Source organism: Seriola lalandi, unplaced genomic scaffold (genome assembly GCF_002814215.2).
Source record: "Seriola lalandi dorsalis isolate HSWRI2012SDOR001 ecotype SW California unplaced genomic scaffold, Sedor1 jcf7180002054927, whole genome shotgun sequence".
Classification (NCBI taxonomy): Eukaryota; Metazoa; Chordata; class Actinopteri; order Carangiformes; family Carangidae; genus Seriola; species Seriola lalandi.
The window spans coordinates 474,061-496,883 of record NW_019525479.1 but is presented as its reverse complement, the minus strand read 5'-3'; the positions used below and the strand labels follow the sequence as shown (position 1 = coordinate 496,883).

At 39.3% G+C, this 22,823-nt stretch overlaps 1 protein-coding gene across 2 annotated transcripts; it reads left to right on the top strand.

Annotated features, from left to right (window-relative positions):
- Window positions 1–21: 21 nt before the first annotated feature.
- dnajc5ab (DnaJ (Hsp40) homolog, subfamily C, member 5ab) lies at window positions 22–22,814 on the top strand. 2 transcript variants are annotated; one of them, XM_023392963.2, is made up of 5 exons: window positions 22–169; window positions 17,034–17,223; window positions 17,621–17,834; window positions 18,529–18,700; window positions 18,999–22,814. In XM_023392963.2, the coding sequence occupies exons 2-5, from the start codon at window positions 17,117–17,119 to the stop codon at window positions 19,094–19,096; spliced, it is 591 nt and encodes a 196-aa protein (XP_023248731.1). In that variant the 5' UTR covers window positions 22–169; window positions 17,034–17,116; the 3' UTR covers window positions 19,097–22,814. The 2 variants fall into 2 exon arrangements, with proteins under 2 accessions (XP_023248731.1, XP_087026193.1); XM_087170067.1 differs by lacking the exon at window positions 22–169 and adding an exon at window positions 9,523–9,630.
- Window positions 22,815–22,823: the final 9 nt, after the last annotated feature.

Sequence of the window (22,823 nt, the reverse complement as noted above, 5' to 3'; positions counted from 1 at the left end):
GCCTGGATTGACAGCTTGTTCTTCCCCAGTGTAGCTGTTAGCTCCGTGCCTGCCGGCTGTTTGAATGGTTTAGCGGCGGACAGGAAAGCTGAACTGGGATGAGAGTTCTATAAAACTCGCATCGCTTAAAAAGAAGAAGAGGAACCAGACTGCCCGGGGTTGAAAAAAGGTAAGAAACCGTTTCCATTAGGCAGTGTGCTAACATTAGCCAGCTTTGCTGCCCTTGGATTAGTTAGCGAGCTAAGTGCTAGCTGGCTTATTCAAACCAGGCATATCGCTCCGTGTAGGCGAGGCTATAGACGTGCTAACCAACATGGATGCTGTGTGTGTTCCTTTGATGCGGTGCCTGGAGATTATCCGCTTTAACCGCGGTTTGATTCCCGAGCCGACCGGTATGTTCTAGTTTCGTTTCCAGTCACAAAATGAATGCCATACATTACCATCTGCGAGGGCAGGTGGACGCTGGATTCAGATCCCGGGGCGTCATATCGATTATTTTGCCCTGAAATGTAACTGATTTAGTCAGTCTTGAGTAAAAACAGTGAGAAGACACCACAGGGTAAATCCGGATTTGCAGTCTGTAGCCAAGTGAGGGGCCAATGTGTTTTTGATCTTTGGAAATGTTGGAGAGCCAGGTTCAACTCTTCCCTTGTAAGTTGATCAATAGCCTGTCACCTATTAAAGAAAAAACAGGTAAGTGCTCTAAATTATTTCCATTGTATTGTTTTAATGGGTCAGTGTCTATTATTGGTTTGCTTACGAGCGAATCTGAAATAGTTGGAGTGGAGCTGCTGTCTTTTTCTGTCCTCATGTGATGTGTACATGGAGTGGCAGGTGGTGTTACAAACCGGTTGACCGTGTGTGCATGTGTGAGAGGGCACTCATGTTTATGGCAGAAGATGATATAAACATTTCATAATCATAACTTTATTATACAGTTGTGGTTTTGACCCTGGTCAGCCACTGGTTAGGGTGTAGTATTAGCTGCAGTTGTAATGTTTTTAACCATATTGCAGCTCAATCCTTCAACGAAATCATGTTGAGCATCAGTTCTTCCACCTTAACATGCAGCAGTGACTCTGAACACAGACCATGAAAAACTTGTTCCATAATAAGTGCGAACCAGATAAAAATTTTTTTATCATTGTATAGGGATTATTATTATATAATGCATTTTCTCCATTATGGATATTAAGTTGCTTTGGCAGATTTTAGTGGAACAGTCTGATGTAGTGATGTTGCGCTGAAGTTCTGTATCTGCATAGTATTGATAATCAGTTGTGAGATCCAACATTACTTACTTACAGTATATGTCTAATTTTGGATTTCTTCTTTTTGTGATGATTTCCTCAGGGAGCATGCCACTGAATTTAACTGTCAAACTAGCAGGAGAATAAAAGGAGAATAAAAGTAGAATAAGAATACACTTAAACATTATGTTGGAGTAAAGTCAACATCAATTAAAGAGCTGATAGAGTACAGTCATTTGGCAACTGGAAATCACTTTGTCTATTTTAAGACACCATGACCAGCGCTGTGATTAAGATAAGCTTTCAGTAAAAAAAGAGTTTTCTTTGAAGGCAATTTTCTGATGTATTTTAATAATTAGTGAAGAAGAATAATGTATCAGCATCAGCTGCACAACCTACTGAACTGCTAGTACCTGAGGGTGTCCTAGAAAAATCTAATTACATAGAATGACTTGTTGTACATACGTTTGTATTAATACTTGCTCAAAAGTAGTAGATATTAATATCACTAGAAAAAATAGCTGTGGTTGTGCATCTATACTCAAATGACTGAGTACCCAATCTCACGGTTGTTATCTTTGCACACAAGCCTTTTTAGAGAATGAAATTATCAGGGACAGTGCAAAACTATTTTAACAGATGTTGTAATTCAACGATAGTGAATTAAGAGGCATGATCACTTATTTAAATACATTATGTTTTCACTCTTAAAGTGGTTAAATAACAAATAAATTGCATCAACTGCAAGGAGTGTCCTTTTCCTTTAAATAGTCATATCTGAGTCATTTTCATTTTACAGTATGTGGAGGAAACATTTGACCAAATCATATTATTTTTCTGACTCAGCTGGTCTGTGTGAGGGTTGAGTGAAAGGCATCATGGTGGATGATGTCATTAGTGTGAGCTCTGGTACGAGTGGTCATCAGTGACTCATATAAAAGCCAGTCACATCAAATCAGGTTACAGAGCAGTAGTAGGTCAGAGAGGGAGATTATCACCGCAGCCACACTGCAGTTACACTGAAAGGTAAATGTGGTTCAGTTCGCTGGTAAGAACTATGGCTGCAACAAACGCCTTTTTCAATTATCAATTTTTCTGCAATTTATCTATTTAATCATGTATTTGATTACTTGATTATTGGCATATTCTATGAATGTTACAAAAAAGTGAAAAATGTCTGTAACAGTTTCCCAGAGTCCTTGGTGATGTCTTCAAATGTCTTGTGTAGTCCAATATTTAATTTTCAATGACCCTTAAAAAATAGCATCTTGTTTCTGGTCTGTTTTTAATTTTATTATAGATACATCATTTACCTAATTCATTATGCCTATTCTTAACTTCTGCAGCTTCATGTAGCTGTGGTGCAGTGTAACAGTTTCCTGTCAGAGTGTCTCTGCTGTGACCCTTGAAAACCTAAAATTATCCCCCAGCTGGAATTCCTACTTTGGCTCACTGGTGTCTGGTATTGATATTTGTATCCTCATACAGAAGGCTGCCACAGTTCATATTCAGTCTCTGACATCAGAATAAAAACAGTTGCAGATGACTGCAGGACCTGAGCTTTACACACTTTAAATAGATTGATCCTAATTTTGCATATCAGTTGATGAGAAAGAGACCAGCCCAGTGTTTTTTATTGTATAGTGATATGCTCATATGCATTTGTTGCATTTTCTAAAGAGAGTCATTGCACAGGCTCACAGAAGGGTGAACACATGGGCTGCAACTAATGAGCATTTTTCATTATCGATTCATAGAGTATTTTCTCACACAATCAATTACTTGTGTTGTAAAAAAAAATCTCAGAAAAAAGTGAAAAATCCTTGTTGGAATCAGCCCAGCCCGATGTAATATCTCCTAATATCTTCTTTTGTGCGACTAACAGTCTGAAATATTCACTTTGGTATCATGCACTAGAGATCATCTCGCAATGGGATCACACCAACTGCAATGACTATCTGACTGACCCATGGGTGCTCAGTAGTCATTACTACATTATTATGAGTACTCAGTGCTCATGGTTTGGACCACACCCATCTTCAAACCCATCCTTAAAATTTGATCCCAACTACAGAACCTGTAAAGTTTCATGACAGTCGGGACACTATCGTTCTGACAAAATGTGTCCACCGACAGTCAGACATATTAACACCTACCAAAGTACTCAAACCCACCTCTGTGATAGTTTCCGTCACAGTATGTTTCTCCAGGACCACATTTTGCCATGATGACGCACGCGCACACGCACGCACGCACGCGCGCACACACACACACACACACACACGCACTGTGATTGTTTTTTGCTGGTTTATATCTTTGTGAATTAAATATCTTTAACTATTGGTTGCACAAAACAGGCAATTTGAAGACAACACCTTGAGTCCTGGGACTTTTTTGCATATAAATAGATAGTGTAGTTATTTTCATTATAATCTTATTTTTGTATGTGACTTTATAAATATGTGTAGTTTAGCTAGAGCAGCCATTCATCTTTGCAGGTGTTTTCCTACTTCAGAGCTGCTGACATCCAGATGAGCTTACCTAGGCTAATCTTACCACACTAGAAAAGCAGGTCAGTTTTTCTCACTGTAAGTAAAGAAAACGATAAGACTGCCCTTATCTACAGGTGTATATATCCTAATCAGAGCGACCACTGATCCCCTGAAGGAAATACGCGGTTAAGTTTCCCCTTTTGAACGAGAGATGGTGGCTACTAATAGCCCCAGGTCATGAGTCTTGTCATGAGCGTGTCCTCTAGATAGTCCTGTGATCACAAGTCACACGGGGCTGTCAAATATTCACCTTCACTGTCCCCTTCTCCTGCAGCTTCACACTTTCTGTCTCCTTTCCTCTCCCAGTCTGAACCAGTTCCTTCTTTTTTCTCTGTCACTCCATCTCTCACCCAGCTGTCTCCCCTCTGTCAGCCTCTGTTGTTCCACCCTGATCCTCCTGACTCCCCCACCCTGTCCTCACTGTCATTCCTCTCCTCCCTGTCTGAGCTTCAACAGTGATTCCACCTAGATTTGCTCTGAAAGATCATGAATGTGCTGTACAGTGTTTTCTTTTTCATGACGATGAGTTCCATAGTGAAAGTAAAAGCATGACAAGAGAAGCTGTGATGTGAGAGTTTCACTGCAACTGGAAACCTGTTAATTAGCATTAATTTGCCCAGAGACCCTATTTTATCAAGATCAGAATAAACAGCACTATTTTTAGCAGTGCAGGCTTCACAATTACACCTGAGCTGAGCGGTACAACAGCACTCTAGTTGTGGAGCACTGAGCGGGTCTGCCAAGCAGTCAGTCATACACACCATGTCTTGCCCAGGGGTTATCTCAACTGTTGGAGAATTTAATGGTGTTTTTCATTCATCTCCTCTGTTCAGGTCTTCCCAGCTGTTTTTGGTATTTAACCTGAAAACCTTCGATTGTCGATTGTACTGCTGAAATTATCAGTTGATTAAACAATTAGTCGAATTGTTTATAAATTGTGCTCATTGGTCTTAACATCCTGTAAACCTAACCATTATTTGCATTATTGATTATTCTGTTTGATATTTTTTCAATAATTATATATTATAGATATTATATTAATTAATTATTAATTTAGTCTATAAATGTAAAAAAAAAAAAATAGTGAAAAGTGCCTATTAAAATTTCTCAGAGCCTAAGTTGGCATCTTCAAATAGCTTGTTTTATCTAACCACCTGTTCCAAATATAAAAATATTGAATTGTTTCAGCACTGAAACAAACCAAATATTTTCATATTACAGCCTTACGAATTCATTATTTATAACTAAATACTGTGACAGTGAGTGGTAACTGCACTCCTTCTATTCTGTCTGCATGGGTTTGCCCAGTGTACCTTCGCAGAGTCCAGGTCATTACTGTAATGTTTCCTCTCTGCACTGCTGGCATCGGTGTGTCCATTGAGAAAGCTGATGCATGAATGCTGACAGACAGCTGATTGGACATTAGCTAATGAATTGGATTGGCCTTTTTGCATCACAGCATCCCTCTGCCAAGACGCAGAGACTGATGGGAAAACAGGCTGTGGAGAGGTTTGTGAGCGTGTGTGTGTGTGTCTAATTTGTATAAATATATTTGCTCTAAATGATGGCCTTGTCAGCACTTTGTGCTCACTGTGATTTTTGAAGAAGTTAAATATGTTAGCCCTCAGATTTATTTATTATGCTCAGCTGTCCAGTTATGATTAGCCACTGACTACCACATGCCATGATACAGTATGTAGTAATTATTTGACTTGGTAATGTGACTTGCAGTTTCACTTGAAGATTTTTCACTACTGAACCCAGAGGCTTCATCAGTTAATTACCAAGCAGACGATGCTGAAAGGTACTTATGCGTTTGTCCTGTGTGACTGGAGAAATCGGTGCCAAATTACCCATAACACTTCGTGCTTTGGGTTCATTCTCCATCATCATGTGGGATGTTTTCTGTCTGAGCAACCTGCACCACAGGTTTCTTGGAATAAGGTGGAGATTCTTAGCGTCAAGTCACATATTCGTCTTGTTGACATCACGTTCAGTGGACACAAAAACTGTGGTGGTTGTTGTGAGTTTGTAACTGCTGCTGCATTGGTTTGATCCATGATTTTTTGCCATTTTTGTGACAAATCTTTGCTCTGGCACAGGAGGATGATGTCACTATTTTTAATCTCACCTATAAGATCTCAGGTTGGCCCTTTTTCCAACCAGGGAAGCTTCCAACAGTGGGCAACAACATTAGACCTTTTTGAGTGGCTGAAAAAAATGATTCTTACCTTCGAACTGTAATGTCATTGGGTCTCAACAAAAGGAGATGATGCAGAGTATTACAAATGTTTCTTTAGTCTACTCTGAATGTCACAGTGAATGAATGAATACTAACATGCACCAGTGACCAGTTTCCTGCTCTGCTCGTGTTTATGTGACAGCTGTATTTACTGAGGTCACATTACCGTCTATTGATTGGTGTGTGTGTGTGTGTGTGTGTGTGTGTGTGTGTGGGGGGGGGGTGTTTGTGTGTGTGTGTGTGTAACCTGATCTCAATGAATGAATGTGAAGCCGCCCACTCTCACAATAAGTAATCAGTGACTGTCTGTTTGTCTCTGAATTTGTTTTGCATTTACATTTTACTGGACATGAAGTGACTTGTGGTATCAATAAAATCACCAGCTTTTCTACTCTCATACCTGCAGGGAAACTTTTACTTTAATTTTTGATTGTTTGTCTTTTTATTGCAGCTTCTTATTTATTTTATAAAATCAGAAGCAGAAGCGGAAAAATTAGAAGCTGAAACCAGGAAATGCGCCTGTTAATTGTTAGCCAAAACTGGTGCATTTTAGTATTCATTCAATCATTATTTATTCATCATTTCAGTTATCATATGTCTTTTATCTCTCTTTGTTTCCAGCTTTTGAATATTAATAATTATGGTGATCATTAAACAGCTAACATGAGGCCTGTGAGTGAGTAAAAGACTTGGTCTGGTGTTTATCAAAAGATTTTTGCTCCTTTTATGAAAGTTGTATTTTTAAGTGCAGAGATAAGTTGAGATCAGATTCCTGGAAGATTGTTTAGAGATTAATATCTGAGCAGAGGCTGGAGTGTGTCAGTGTAAAATGCTGCACATACAGTCATCATTTCCTTATTATTACTATACAATATAGGAAATTGAAACTCCCTGTTTTTCTTCTAAATGAGCAGTTTCTGTTTTCCATAGCTTTATAGGCCAAAGTGGCTTTAAGAAGCAGATTTTTGGTGTGTGGCAATTTGTAAAATGTTTCAGGAGAAATTCATTAATAAATGGTCTCCATATAAAACTGTTGTAATCTAATGAGGAAGAAAAGCAGGAGGAAACTACAAGTGAAGCATAAATTACTCTTGAAGAGAAGATGGTGTTTGGAAACGGAAGCACAAGGAGAAGAGACATGGAAAGGGGTTAGAAACAAGGCAAATGGAAAGCAATGAAGAGAGGTAAAATGTGGCAAGAGCAGGAGCGGGGGAAAAAACTGAGAATGAGGAAAAAGAGGGGAAGAGATGGTGTGACAGTAATGAGGAAGTGATGATGAAGGTGTAGAGCAAACTCTTCCTGTTCTACACCTTCATCAGAGGAAGGTGTGATGATGGTGAGAGTGATGGAGGAGAAGTGATGGATGTGGACTGAAGAAAAGGGAGGAAAAGGTGAAGCAAAATATCTAGTTGCTGATTAATTTCCTGTGACTTAAATTTAGTTTTTTGAGCTGCAGACAGATGTTCATTACATTCAAAGAAGGACACAGCTGGAGATGTGTGTACGTGTAGCATCCACAGCTTGGATGTTTACATTTATCAGTGTGAGTCATGTCTATAGGTTGATGCTGAGAGTCTTCAGGTGACAAAGATGTCCAAGAAAAAACAAAGAGTACAGTTACTGCTCCCCTAGTTGTGACTGTGTACTGTGATGAGCAGCGGCCCAGTCCAGAGTTTGTTGTTCAGTGTTTTAAATGTTAAGTATTGTGTGCAGGCGTCAGCAAAAGAGAGGGAGAGTTTGAGAAGTTTAATATCCTCCCTGCATAATTTAAATTCCATTTGCACTTTTCTGTATTTCATTTTGGCAAAGAACAACATAAGGCTGGCAGTGTGCGTGTGTGTGTGTGTGTGTGTGTGTGTGTGTGTGCGTGCGTGCGTGCGTGCGTGCGTGCGTGCGCGTGCGTGTGCGTGCGTGTGTGTGTGTGTGCGTGCGTGTGTGTGTGCGTGCGTGCACAGATACACAGACAGCAGCTGGTGGCTTGTGTAGTCAATAATACTGACTAATGATCCATGTCTTCCCCACGAAGCAGCAATGAGGGAAACAGAACAGCTCAGAATAAATGAGAACAGAAATATGTTTTTAAAAATTTTAACCAAAAAATTGCTGTTTTATTGTCTCAGCAGTCTGTAAATGTGGTGTGAAACATTACACACATTATTGTAACTACATTTAGATACATATAATATATTAAGAATTTAAAACAAACATCCCACCAAGATAATATTCTGCCTATTAAAAGTGGAGTTGCGTTAATTCAGGAGTGTGCATGTTCCCTGCTCCAAATCACATGCCACCTCTTCTGCAGCTGTGTGTGCTCTGTCTGCAACACCTAATATGTAGGAATATATAGGAAAGCAGCCCTTCAAGTCAACAAAAGCAGGATGGCTACTTGCTATGGTGCAGCACGTGTGTTTTATTCTACCTGCTTCCTCCTTATTATTAGTATTTAGTTGTTGTTGTAAAGGGGGAAGAAAAGCACCAACCAGCAACCAGCCATGGAGCTACAGCAATGGCAGAGATAGTATTCTATGTTCATTAGATTAAAAGATTGTTCAGAAGATGGAGCTTCCCGCTGGGACCTTTTCTGAGTGAGTGCCTGTTAAGATTTCAAGCATAGCCAAAAATCTTGTGACTCGTGACTTGTTATTGTGGCATGATCTTTCATTCCTGTATGTTGTACTTTCTTTTCTTTTTTTATTAAATTGTCTCCTTCCTCCACCATGTCATGCAGTGGTGTCGTCACCTATGACCCTGAAATGATCCATGTTGTTACTAGAGATGGGTACGCCATTATTCGAGTAGCGTTTAACTACTCGCGCACCAGCGCACGCGTTGTTTGTGGCTACAGTAGTTCAACTCCAGTAGCGTTACGTGCACCATGGCAGCCGTGATGTCGAGAAATACTAAGATAAAAAAAAAAAAAAACAGCGTTAGACTTGCATGTCATTTTCTCCGACAGCCAATCAGAAGGCTTGGTCAGGGAAGTCTGTGTCCGACTGGAAACACACGCTTAACTTTCCGCTTGTGTTTCCAGTCGGACACGGACCTCCCGTATTTCTTTATTTAAAAAAAAAAATACGGATCAGGCTTTTTTTTTTTTTTAATAAAATAATATAATATAATCGAGTACTCGTTCATAAGTTAATGAGAGTACTCGAATATTTAAATTACTGAAAAAGCCCATCCCTAATTGTTACTGCACTGTACCAGCCGTTACTTGAAATAAAACAGTCGCCATGGCAACAGATTGTTAACATGAATAAACATGTTTCAAATAGTGAATTCCTCATTTTGATCCAATTTTTTTTAGTCCTGGGCCTGAACTGTGGCATCACAGAAATACAGAAACAAGACAACTGTAACAACAACACACAAAACTTTTAGTCAATGATTTCCTGTTAGATTCACAAAACAGTGACCTCAGTATGGAACAGCTGAAGATGATGACAGTTACATAACAGTCTCCCAAAACAACCACACATATACAGTGTCTAAGTAGAAGACAGTGGATCTAGGTGTTGCTGCTGGGAAAGAGCTTCGGTGTTTGGTGAATCTTTTCTGGATAAACAGAGGTTTAATACTGAAAGTAAGGACACACACACACACACACACACACAAGTATGCCTTCAGGAATGGGATTTAACAGGGACCGCATGTTTACCTGTGGTTATAGTGTACACCACAGTATTAGCAGTCATTATGTTGCTACAGTACTTGTGTAGATTTGTCGTGGCAAAGCCAAGTTTTTGGTAACTTATGAATAAATGTTTAAATGCAAAGTTCTTACTGTGCAGGGAGCTACATAAATATGTCAGTGTAAAACACAGAGAACTATATCCTGCACATTTTTCACTGTCACAAATTGAATTCATAACATTTCTGAGTTCAGTCAGTTACCACACTTCCCTCAAACCCCTCGTGATTCTGACATATAAACATATTCACAAGCCACTGTTACATAACAATTTTCTGTAGATTTTGAGATAGTGACACTTTTCTTCCCCACAGGAAGTGACTTATCAAAAGCGTTAAAGACATGAAATGCAAACTGTCTTATAAACAGCAAAGAGCAACCCGTTTATTCAGACAGAGCCGAACAACCAAACTACCAAAAGATCTTCTGCTTCCCTCTTCATTTTTGTATAATACAAGCGTTGCAGTTTACTGTTCTTATATTATCTCTTGCTGTGTGTGTGAGTGTGTGTGGAGTGATGGCTCCTTTTAAGATGACAACAGGATCGCTGGCCTATTTTCTCAGTTTCCCTCACACACACACACACACACACACACACACACACACACACACACACAATATAAGAGTCAAAGAGAAAAGTGCACACACAAAAGCATCAACGGTGACTCTAGCTTCACACACATACACACACACACACAATATAAGAGTCAAAGAGAAAAGTGCACACACAAAAGCATCAACGGTGACTCTAGCTAAACACACACACACACACACACACACACAAACCATGATATAACTGTCATACTCTCCTATCATTTGGCTGGTGAAATGTATGTCTGACAGGAGAACTGCTGATGTGAGTCCCAGTAAAGGGAAGTGAGTCAGTCTCACATCTTTCACCCTCAGTAATCTCTTTATCATCTGAAGTAAAACTCACAACTTCTCCAATAAAAGCTGCTGCATCTACAGGGACCAGCACACTCTGTCAGAACAGCTCAAGCAGGGACGTAACACATCAGCTATAAACACTTTTGATTTCTGATGCACCACTTCTCTTCTAGTGTAATCCAGCCTGGGCTGTGAAGCTCCCAGTTGTGAATGTTAAATTCATGTGTGGAGGATGTTTGATTTTCATTTTATTTTTTCCTTTTCTGTGTTCTTGGTTTATCATTTTCCCCGGGTAAAAATTGGCTTTATCAGAAAATCTGCAGGCATCTGTGTGACCTGACAATGACTTCTGATTTGAACCTCATGTTATTTATTTAAATCCCCTGTGTTTTTGGTTTGTTGTTCCAGTGAAGAACAATGCTTCTTAAACTTTGTTCTTCATCAAAGTAAAGAAATGTGTTTCCAAAAGGATGCTTCAGTGTGTTCAGCTGAGCTTCTTAAAATCATCAAACATAAACAAAGCCTGTTGGTTAATAATAGTACATGGTTTGTTGCATCGTGTTGTACAAGTGCTGTTTGCTAAATTCTTCTATTTTACTTTCTTCTTTAAAGCTTCTATTATTTTCTTTTCTCTGCTTTTTTGCAAGAGGATTTACAATAAACTGAACAGCTCCTTGTATGATCATGGATTTGGTGCAGTCAAGCTGCATCAAGTCACAGAGAGTATACAGACAGCAGCATCTCTGGCCATTTTACAGATTTTTCACAGGCTGTTTGATTATGTTTTGTTTGTTATGGAGACAACACTAACATCTTCCAGAGCACAGTTACACAACCTTGGAAATTACAAAGTACAAAAACAATGTGAGTGATGCTCGTACACCGATGTTTCTGCCTAGGTTCTGAACACATGCAGTAAAGCATGTGAGCTGATGTTAGAGACTCAGGATGGCTGGGTAATAGGGGAAATTTTGCCGCACTGATCATTCCACCGAGGTGATCCCTTAAGATATGTATTGTTTTCAGTTGTGAGTTATCCTGATGCAAAGGTGATGCTGAATTGTTGCATGCTTTCTTATAAGATACACTAATGTTTGTTTTTTTCTTTTCAGGGTGTCTACTATCTCAGTTCTGTAGATTTTCTCCTTTGAGTGTTGAAGAATCTGAGTGTTGCTGGGATGCTCAGGAACTTTGATTAGAACAGAGGCGCTGGTTTGGGTTCAAATAATGTTTTTATTTACTGACATGAACGATGGAATGAAATGGGGAAAAAAATCATGTTGTGATTATTTTTTGACAGATGTTGTGATTGCAATAACCACTATTTAGTTTTTTAGAAGGAATGGTCATTTTGCATTTGATTTTCACTGAAAAAAAATATAAAAATGATGATGATTGGATTTTTGCTGGGATCTGTAGAATATGATTTGTTGGCCGGGGAATCTCAGTAGCACCACTGTGCATTTATACTACATTTACAAAAGTATGTTGTGACGCATTTTACCTTTATCAATAATTGTGGCTATTTCGATTAATTGTGCAGCCCTAGAAGGATGAGGCGTGAACTATTGACAGAAAAAAAAGATTTATTGGCACAGCACAGATGCAGCAAATAAAGATGAAAATGTTCTTCATTGCAAATGTAATAGGGAAAATATACATGTATACAAAACAATAAGCAGGACTGTTGTACAATAAAAGTTAGACGAATAGATAGAATAGACTTATTTGCTGTTTTAACATCATAGTAAATTTAAAGTCTTAAATTTTGGTCGGATAACACAAGATATTTCGTGATATCAGCTTCTGCTCTAGGAAACTAGAGATTAATCGATTATGAAATTGATTGTTAGTTCCAGCCAATGTTGATATCTGTATAAAGTTCAAAAAAATTTGCAGAGGACTTTATTTGATATTTGATACTTGGTAGTCTGAGGATTTGCATGGTGTTTGACAGTGTGAACCTAAATGGAACAAATACAGACCTAGAGTCAGTTTCTCCGCTGTAGTTCGGACTAAAGAGAAACAGCTGTGGCAGCCAGAGCAGCGTGAAGCAGGCGAGCTACAACTACAGCTTCATTGCTCAGTGAAAAGCCTTCAGTGGATGATATTGAGTAAAAAAAAAAAGATAAAAATAGGTGAAAGACTCAGGTGTGGAAGGTCATATTAAGTCTCACACTCACAGTGTAAGACACAGACCATCTGGTGTCATCATCGTTACAGGTGTGTTCATTCTCTCCGCCCGGATTATTCCTGTGAATTTGACTTTCAGCTCATTCAACAGGACACAATCTCACTGGCTGCTCAGGTTGGTTTAGGCTCACCGTGGTGGTTGGCTGTGATTATTCACCACACACACACACACACACACACACACACACACACACACACACACACACACACACACACACACACACTAGAACCCTCTCTCAGTTAATAATCCCTGGTGTATGGGTGAATCGCCCTCATTGGTTAATCCCAGTCAAGTGGGAGGTTTATCTGTGTTGTGACTGGTTAATCCGAGGCACAGTGGTAGGCGGGATTTAGGGAGGTGTTAAATCGATGTGTTGTCAGGCGTGTCGTGTCGAGGCATTTTAGGGTTGCCATGGCAATAGCGGCCATCTGGTGCCATATAGGGCTTTAGAGAGACTAATGGCTGACACGCAGAATTAGGACTTGTTTTAATTTCATAGTTATTTTGCTATTTTTTTTATCTTTTATCCTTATTCCTCTGAATCTGACTTTTCTTTAGCACTGAGTGTGTTTGTTTATGGTGTGTATCTCTTTAGACTGAGTCTTAATCCACACTATGTCTTGGTCACATCCTTTGTTTGTTCAAGATTATCCTGTGTGTTGATGTAACTAGCCACAATCTGCTATAGTTCACCTCCTCCCAGTCACTGCCTCAGTTTAACACACACACACACACACACACATAGAAAAACATCTTTGCAGGATGAGTGATAGAGCCGGACACCTGGCTGATTTTGGCTTTTCAAAGAAGGGTAAATGATTAATCAATCAACAGAAAATAAAGAAGCAACTATTTTTTTCAAAATTAATCTTTATTATCAATTTTCTCAGCAAAATCAAATTTAAGATTTTGTCACAGAGAGTATACTGCAACATAGTACTACATACTGCCTGCTCTGTAGATATCTTCCTTAATACCTAAATAATTGAAGAGATTCTTCATATGAGTTTTTTTTTACACTCTAAATATCGATATTGGCCTTCAGCCTCCTGTACTGGTCAGAATCCTCACTGTGTTTTCACCTTTAAGTTTCTAAAGTGTGGAATTTGGCTTTGTCGCTTGCTGGAGTGGAGTTGTGCAGTGAGTAAAGTTATAGCACTTTTCCTTAATTAACAGGTGGACAATAAATATGAGGAGAAAGGAGGAGTGACATGAAACAAATGTCCCAGACTGAAATCAAACTGCAGTTTAACCACCAAACCACCACGATACCCTGAACACATTGGTTTTATTACTTCAGCCTCCTTATAAATGGTATCACGACACATATCACATTTTATTAGATGTGCAAAGTTCTCTGATGGGAACCATGTTCTTGTTAGAATATATAGCACATGAGTCATAGTGTGATAATTGCTCATCAGAGAGGTGTTGCTCTGATGTGAAGACAGTGTGCAGCTCCTGTTGTTAATTTAAATCTAGCAGTCTTGTTTAGTGTCTGTGAGGCCGAATAGGCTTAGTGTGGTCTCTAAGCCCGCTAACCCCCATACACCTGCTGTCTGGCTGGGTTGCACCGGCCACGGTTAGTTACTGCTCGGTTCAAAGGCCAGGAAGTGGATTTTTCATTCAGGATTCAGAAACCTTGTATCTTTTCTTTAACAGCAATTTTGTACATAAATTTCAAATCTACAAATAAGTAACCCAAGTTTAACAGTCAGTCCACCCATTGTGCAAACATTCACATGGCGTCTAATCAGCTCACTTCCTGCATGAAGCTGGTTTGTTATTGTTGTCGATGGGTGTGCGACTTTGTAAGTGTCTTGTGGTCTGGTTGAATTATCTTATGATGCCTGCTGTACATAAACCACGTGGCCCCACAGGAGATGGAGTTAGTGCTGTTTTTTAATATGTCTTTTCAGGGTGAACAGACCTGCAGTGCCCAGTATAACCCCACCTCACTCCTTCACACTCTTACATTCATTTAATCAGGCTTTTACCAGATGATTTAGCAGTAAGGCTCATATTGCATAACATGACCTTAACTTCTAAATCATCACTATTATAAAAGAGTGCAGCAGTTACAGCTGGAGCAGCCTGGACAAAGAAGCTACCACACTAGATATCCTGTATTCCTGTTGACAGTTCATAATGAAACTGCCAGGATCTAAACACTGACTGACAGCAGCGGTATGTGTCTTAGGTCAAGGTAATAAGTTACTGACTTTGAGACAACAATGAGCCAATTAAACCAAAGGAACAAACTGGCTAACCAGCCTGTGGATAGCTTCATTATCGACACACCTGCCCATTTTGCAAGTCATTTAATCAAGACAACTTTAATTAATTCAGTCATTAAACATGTTTTTAAAAGTAATTGTTCACTCTCCAGGGTACATTTTTTATTTATTTATTTATTTATTTTCAATTCTGCTTGATCACTCTACATGTTTTTTATATAGAGGTTACTGTGATTGTGAAAGCAGCAACTGTCATGCAGTGTGACCTTATTGTGGTATCATGGTGATACTCAACACTTCCTTAATCAGTTCTGCAGATAAAGAAAGACAGTCATCCTTTCATGTTTCATCCACAATAGAAATGTATTTGGCTTCTATATATTTAAATATAAGATAACAGCTGACTTACCAGAGCTGACATGGTGGAGGAGGTTAACTAATCAGCTTCACTAAGGTGAACTCTGAATTTAGGGTATTGCATGACATGATGTTTATGGTGGTAAAACCATGAGTTAAGGTTTATATTAGATTGTGTATGCCTGTTGTGGATTTTTCCCTGGGAAGTTTTTTTTGTGTGTTGACTGAAATGATGTTGATGCTTGATTGTACGTGTGATATTGCAAAGGGTTAATATTTACATGGAGCTAATAATGTTTAAGTTTACAACTCCTTGGCAGATAAGACATGTTAGGCTACACCATCTGCGGCATGTCATCCAGCTAATAAAAATAACATCAATTTACCGTTCAGGTAACATACCTTTAACCACTGTGACCTTCTTCCTGGTTACACTGACAGTTCTACATCAAAGCCTCCTTTTTTCACTGTGTCTGCCAGGAGCCACCACGTCTCCTCCTTTCACTAAAAGTCAGGTTCATTCAGGACACAGACTGTAAATCTCTCTGCCTTATAAACCTGTCTGTCTGGCTGTGTGACATGAACTTAGGTTAACCAGGTTTAACTCATTTATTCCTTTCTCTTCCTCTGCCCATCACACTCTGAAATCCCACAACACCATGTTAGCAAAGTCACTGTCACCATGTGGCCATAAACATTCAGTATATAAATGAATATATTGGTAAATTATATTTTGTCTCTATCATTACTTCCATTTATGCTCTTATGGTATTTCCTTAAATATTATAGTAATGTTTCTACATTCACACAGGAGCTGCTCTCATGCAGTCCTGTATAAATACTTCTGACTAAAGATGTTCTACAGTCTTTCCACCTGTCCCTGTGAAAAATGCTCAGCCCTAGATTTGTTACCATTTAAGCCTCTGTAAAACCCGGAAGGAAAAACACTGTTCAGTGTAAAATATATCAGCAGCAGAGAGTCTTAATGGTCGTTCTGTACTTGAAAGTTTGATTTGACATTCGGAGACTGGATGGGACGGAATAGTGATCGATTCTGTCCATCACACAGCGATAGGTCTGTCGACATTTATGTAGAATAATTGAATTTTGATTAGTCAGTTAATTGATTCTCAGGAGACAGAAAAATGCCACAGATTCTGTGTTTTATATCACTGTGAGCTGAATATCTCTGGGGGTTTTCAGGGACGTTGGTCGGTTTAAAACATGATATCTGAAGGACCTTGTCCTCTGGGAAACTGTTTAACTGATCACTTTTATTGACAATAACAATCAGTTAATTAATAAACTTATTTGCAGATTAATCAATAAGTCATCAATATAAATATTTTTTATTTGCCCCCCCTGTTTAAACACATCACAATTATATTGAGATATTGTGATTTTGTACATTTGAGATATTGACATTTTGTAGATCAAAGGATTAATCGATTAATCATGAAAATAATCAGCAGTTTATTTGGTACTTAACATAATCATAGTTGCACCCCCCATTGTAATTGTCTTGTTAATTGGTCATTTAATTTATCTGTATTGTTTTGATTTGAACCTCTGGGTCACCAGCTCCTTTGTCCTCTCATTTTGTTTCTCTTCCTTGACAGGTGAGAGTGAGAGAGTGATAGAGCAAGAGAGCGAGAGAGTGAGTGAGTGAGAGAGAGAGAGCGAGCAGAGAGAGAGAGAGGCCATGGAGCAGCAGAGACAAAGGGCTCTCTCCACATCAGGAGAATCGCTGTACGCTGTGCTGGGAGTCGACAAGAGCGCCACGACAGAGGACATCAAGAAATGTTACAGGTATGATCTTCCACACCAGCCCCTCAGTGTTGGGAGTGACGCCATCTTTGATACTGATGTGTTATGTTGGACACCACTAGAGGGCGTCAGTGGTCTGTGTCCTACTCTTTAAATGGGTCAAGTGGATTGACTGAAATAAACAGAAGTTCATATTTAAAGACCATTTTTAAACGGTGACATTTAGATAGGTTTTAAAGATGTAAACTGTTGTTTTCATTTTCCCCCTGCTTTTAAAGACAGTTCAAACCAAAGACAGGTTTGTGGTCATTTTCTTTACTTAAAAGTTTTTTAGCTACACCTGCCACAGCTCCATATTTTAGAGAAAGACATAGTAGCACAGGGTGCGTGTCACTTTACTCCTGTGTCTAAATCATCAATTCCCTCTGTCTTTTCACAGGAAACTGGCTTTGAAGTTTCACCCAGATAAGAACCCGGACAACCCAGAGGCAGCTGAGAAGTTTAAGGAAATCAACAACGCCCACTCCATACTGGTCGACGCCACCAAGAAGAACATCTACGACAAATACGGCTCGCTGGGGCTCTATGTCGCAGAACAGTTTGGAGAGGAGAACGTCAACACCTACTTTGTTCTGTCCAGCTGGTGGGCCAAGGTAGGATGGACTGAACGGGACCAGCTAGCTGTGCTACATTATGTCTTTGTTTTTGACAGACTTTGAAGTGCAGTCAATCCCACCTGACCCCCCAGTGCTCCCACTACATCCTCCCTCCTTCAAAACAGTTTACTCCATGTGTCGGTCTAAGAATAAGTCGACCAATACAGATCACAATGAGATATACACAAACAATATTTATTTATTTTATTAAGATTCTATAGAATCTTAGGATAAGTGAATATTAACACTAACATGAATAAAAAATTGTCAAAAATAATAAAAATATAACACAGAGGTTTGGCTGTGCTCCCTGGTTAGTCCAGTCCTCACAATAGTATACAATTAGCTTTGACTATAAAATGTAAACATAAGCCTATAAGGCTATGGCTGGAGTATTATTATTACTGTGATCTGAGCTGCATCAGGCCCATTCAAACAGGTTCCCCCAGATTTTCTTTTCAACATTTTCATGCATTGATAAAAGGAACTGACCAATTCCAATGATTCTGACAATTTGGAATCAGTTCTCACTTGGAACCGGTTCTTGATTTCCATCACTGTCCCTCTGCCTCTGCTCTGTCTAGTCCATTAGTCCATGTTTACCACTGTTTTTTTAAATATCTCTTTGCCTCTCTCTCTCTCTCTCTCTCTCTCTCTCTCTCTCTCTCTCTCTCTCTCTCTCCTCCCTCAGGCCTTGTTCGTCTTCTGCTGCCTGGCCACAGGTTGTTATTTCTGCTGTTGCCTGTGTTGCTGCTGTAACTGTTGCTGTGGTAAATGTAAACCTCGGCCGCCCATGGACCAGGAGCCCGAGTTCTACGTCTCCCCCGAAGACCTGGAGGCCCAGATGACCGCTGACGAGAGAGGTGAGGACCGGGGGGCGTGGATGACGCCTTGTTAGACTGTTATTAGTTGAAATAGAGATGGTAGCACTCTGGATCTTTGTCAGCAAGTTCAACTTCTAAACATGACGTTTGTTCTTAGTGGACATGTGCTTAATTTGGAAATGCAGCATAAAGTTTTTGTCTGGTACTGCAAGGAAACATGATTGAGAACACAAAGTACTGCAGGGGACTTACAGCCCTTTTTTTATCTTTCATATTTCGTTCTTTATGGTTTGTCAGTTGAAGTTCGCATGCTTTTGAATATGTGTTTTCTCCCCAGATGGCGGTGAGCCCATCGTGATGCAGCCATCCTCAGCCACAGAAACCACCCAGCTCACCTCCGATGCCCACCACAGCTACAGGACCGACGCATACTAAACACACACACGCACACACACACACACACACACACACACACACACACACACACACACACACACACACATATATATACAAACAGACATTCAGTTCACATCTGACAAGTAACCACAGCTACAGTATCAACCAATAACACACACTGCTCCACCACAATCACAGGACTGATACATACTACACAGACACACATTAGCAACACTTTATTTGTCAGTTCATCCGTAGCATTAATTATTAATTACACACACACACACACACACACACACACACACACACACACACACACACACACCAACCAGCAAACAATACATTACTGACAGTTAGCATTGGTTCACCAGCTCAGCCCAAACTTTTCCCTCTCTAAATTCAAAAAGAGAGGAGAGAAGAGGAGGAAAGAAGTGAAAGAGGAGTGGAGAAAAATAAACTTTTAACACTGGTTAGACAAAATGTAAAGAAACATGAGTGATCCTGTGTGAACTTCTTCCTACACACACATCAGACAACCAGTTTTATTACGCAGTGTAACAGTCACTTTAAAGAGTGACAGACGCTCACAATAAAAGGCTGTCAACAAAAATAGCAAATATGCTTTATAACAATCAACATGATCCAAATGTGATCAGGAGCATGGACCCCGAGTTAAACAGGGACATACCAACTGTCTCACAGCAGGGCAGCATTAAGGTTTTAGTATTCACTTTGCAAAATTTACTAAATACATTAGTAGATGGTTTTAGCTGTAGGAGGTATAAACTCCTTTTTTTTTTTTTTACACACTACAAAAATTATGAATAGGAAGCATGAAAACGGCTGAAGCTCAGCACAAAAACAAAGTAAAAGCCTTACAATTCCTGCTGTTGTCGATTAAACAGTGGGAAGTGTAGTACTGGAAGATAAGTAACACTAAAAATGTGCAATGAGGTTTTACAGTAATGCTTTTGTCATGTGAGACAAATTGTGCCATAGTCGGCTTAAGGCATAAAATTGTGTTTTCACTTCTTATATTTCTTTTTCTGTAGTTTGTTATTGTGAGCACCAGCACGGTCCTGAGAAAGACGCCTGTCGAGATGTTGTGGAGGGAGGTGGATGTTCTTCTTCTTTTGTTGCATAAATCTAAGAGTTAAGGAAGCCATTGCGTGTAATAAACTTTATATTGTTGGTTGTAGCTGTAAAAACACGTTGCATCATTTTTGTCAACTGCCGATATAGGACACATCATTCAGCACTTTGTTGTTAATGAGTCAGAAACATTATTTTCTGGTGCGTGAGAAAGAAGCTGTCTCCTCTGAGCTCGCTGGGAAACTTCTTCTCGCTCTGCTCCACGCTGGCTGGAAGTAGGTCAGTGACCCTATCTTTATGTTCTGTGAGGAGCTGATAGGACTTGGTGGGGGTGGGGGTAGAGGTGTTTATTTGTCCTCAATACCCTTATGAACATGATCACAGGACACACACACACACACACCCCCTCGGTATGGAGAGGGCAGCTCGCACGTCAACAGGTGCCACACTGGCATCGATTCCCCCTCACTTCTCTTAAATCAAACAAAAAGTGGTGGTTCAGAAAGTTCAGTGCGTCTTCATTCTGAAGTAACTGCAGGTTTTGCTTCGGCAGACGGATGGTCTCTACAAACCAACAAGTTATCACAAAAGTCCGAGACAGTTGGAAAGAGATTCCTAAAGATTTGAACTAATTATGTTTGATGAATGTGGCCTGTAGCCTCCTGTTAGCATGTCAGCTCTCTCTGTCATCCAGCACAGTTACCGCTGCACAATTAACCAGAGGAGGTTTCAGATTCTTCTGGAAACTGTGCAGCTGCTGGGACTGAATCTTAACCATCCCTTGCATGTGTGACCATGACTGAACAGATAGCTGGAAATCAACACCAGCCAGCAGTCAAGTAATACTGCAAATGTTTACTGTCACTGGTGGGTTTTTTTCTACTCCATCCGGGGTCCATGGAAAGTCTTGTAGTGATCAGTTACTCTTATTATTTAATGACAACATAATCACACTGCTTCAGTTTCACAGTTAGTCACATTAACACAACTGTGGATTCAATGCGATCCTCCTCCTCTCTCTCACTTTCTTCTTCTTCACTTCTTCCTGTGTGTTCGCTTTTCCTTCCACATGTGAAGGACTGAGCTCACTGGTTGACATTTAAAGCTGAGTCCAGTGTTACTAGTGCCAGACGTTACGTTACCAGTACATTACCATATATTAGTGACCTTTCGCTGTCCCCCTGAAGGACATACCACACACACACACACACACACACATACACTGATTGAGCCCGATTTTTGTTTGTTTTTAGTTTTCAATTTGTTTTGTGAGAAAGTAAAAGATACTGTACATGTTGTGTAAACTGTGTGTTTAGATTTCACTGTATTTCTTTGAGGAGGTCGGAAATTTGAACACTTTTTTTTTTTCTTCTGTTCATCTCTGTAGATTTGCTTTTCATTGTTTTTCTTATTTATGTTAATGAATGGAGGATATCGATATCCAAAGTCTTACTTGTTTGTGTGGCAGCAGTTTAGCAGATTATACAATTCTCAAAGCAAATGGAAAGCAGTTTACATCAGACTGATTAGTTAGGGTATGATTTTCCAGAATAACACTTAATTTTTTGTAGTTCCTCTTTATTTGTGACACACGAGTATCACTCTCACTGCTATTGTAGAAAACACAGGAACATTGTGGTTGTTTGTGTCAACTGTTTAATTTTTGTAAGAAAAAAAACAAAAAAAAACCCTCACACCTAGATCCACAGGCTAATTTGCTGACTATATTTCCTTTGATTGCTCAATCAAACACACACTCATGTATTTATACATATCATGAGAAAGTGCAATAAGAGCTAAATAAGTCTCTTCCATGGCTGCCCTCCAGTTCTAGACTTCCAATTGCAATTTTTAAAGGTTTCAGGAAATCTGCAGGTTCACAAAAAATCTTTTAAAAAACGTTTTAGGCCACAAAGAAGAATGAGATCAAGTTATGAGACGTCTTCACCATTAAATCACACAAATTCTTTTAGATCAGTACAAATCAGAGTTAACACATTTGAACACAGGTTGATGTCGGATTTTTATTCCTTGTTTCGGTTTTTAAGTTTGTCCTCAAATTTTTCAAATTATATTTCCAGTCCAATTTTGGATTAAAAAGATCTTTCAGGAGCCGTTTTAAAGGGTTTTTATGAAACCTGCAGATGCTCTGTTTTAACCAAATTTCTCTTCACCTGACTAGTTTTTGTGCTTCATGTCATGTAATCACTGCCTACTGAAATGGCACATTGTTAAATCCCTAATCCCTGATATATTTCTGTCATTTCTCCTCTTTTGACCAAACATGCAGCAGTGTCTGAACAAATGCAGCGCGGAGTCAACAAACTTCCATTGTTAGATCCAAAACAATGACATGAATATAGCAACCAGATGATAATAATATTGAAGCATTATTTTATTTATTTTATTTTTCTTATCTTTTTAATAATTGATTAACGACTAGCTGGTATGTCAAGGGGATGTATAGCATTTTAGATGTGAACCATTTTGACGACATGACAAAATGGCAGACCTGCTGTATATACACGCAGTGGCACAGTACATACAGACGTAGAGTTTTCTGTTTTTAGCATGGACTAATAATGTTTTCGTCTGTCAGGCAGACGTATGGGTAAATTAAGTATCTGATGTACTGTTGTAAAATAAATGTTTCTGATGCTTCAGAGCTTCTTTT

What these genes read in the sequence shown, in the direction of transcription:
- dnajc5ab (XM_023392963.2), top strand. Translation starts at nt 17,117, where the DNA reads ATGGAGCAGCAGAGACAAAGGGCTCTCTCCACATCAGGAGAATCGCTG. An exon ending in GACATCAAGAAATGTTACAG is followed by an intron (nt 17,224 to 17,620) that starts GTATGATCTTCC and finishes GTCTTTTCACAG; the next exon opens with GAAACTGGCTTTGAAGTTTC. An exon ending in GATGACCGCTGACGAGAGAG is followed by an intron (nt 18,701 to 18,998) that starts GTGAGGACCGGG and finishes TTTTCTCCCCAG; the next exon opens with ATGGCGGTGAGCCCATCGTG.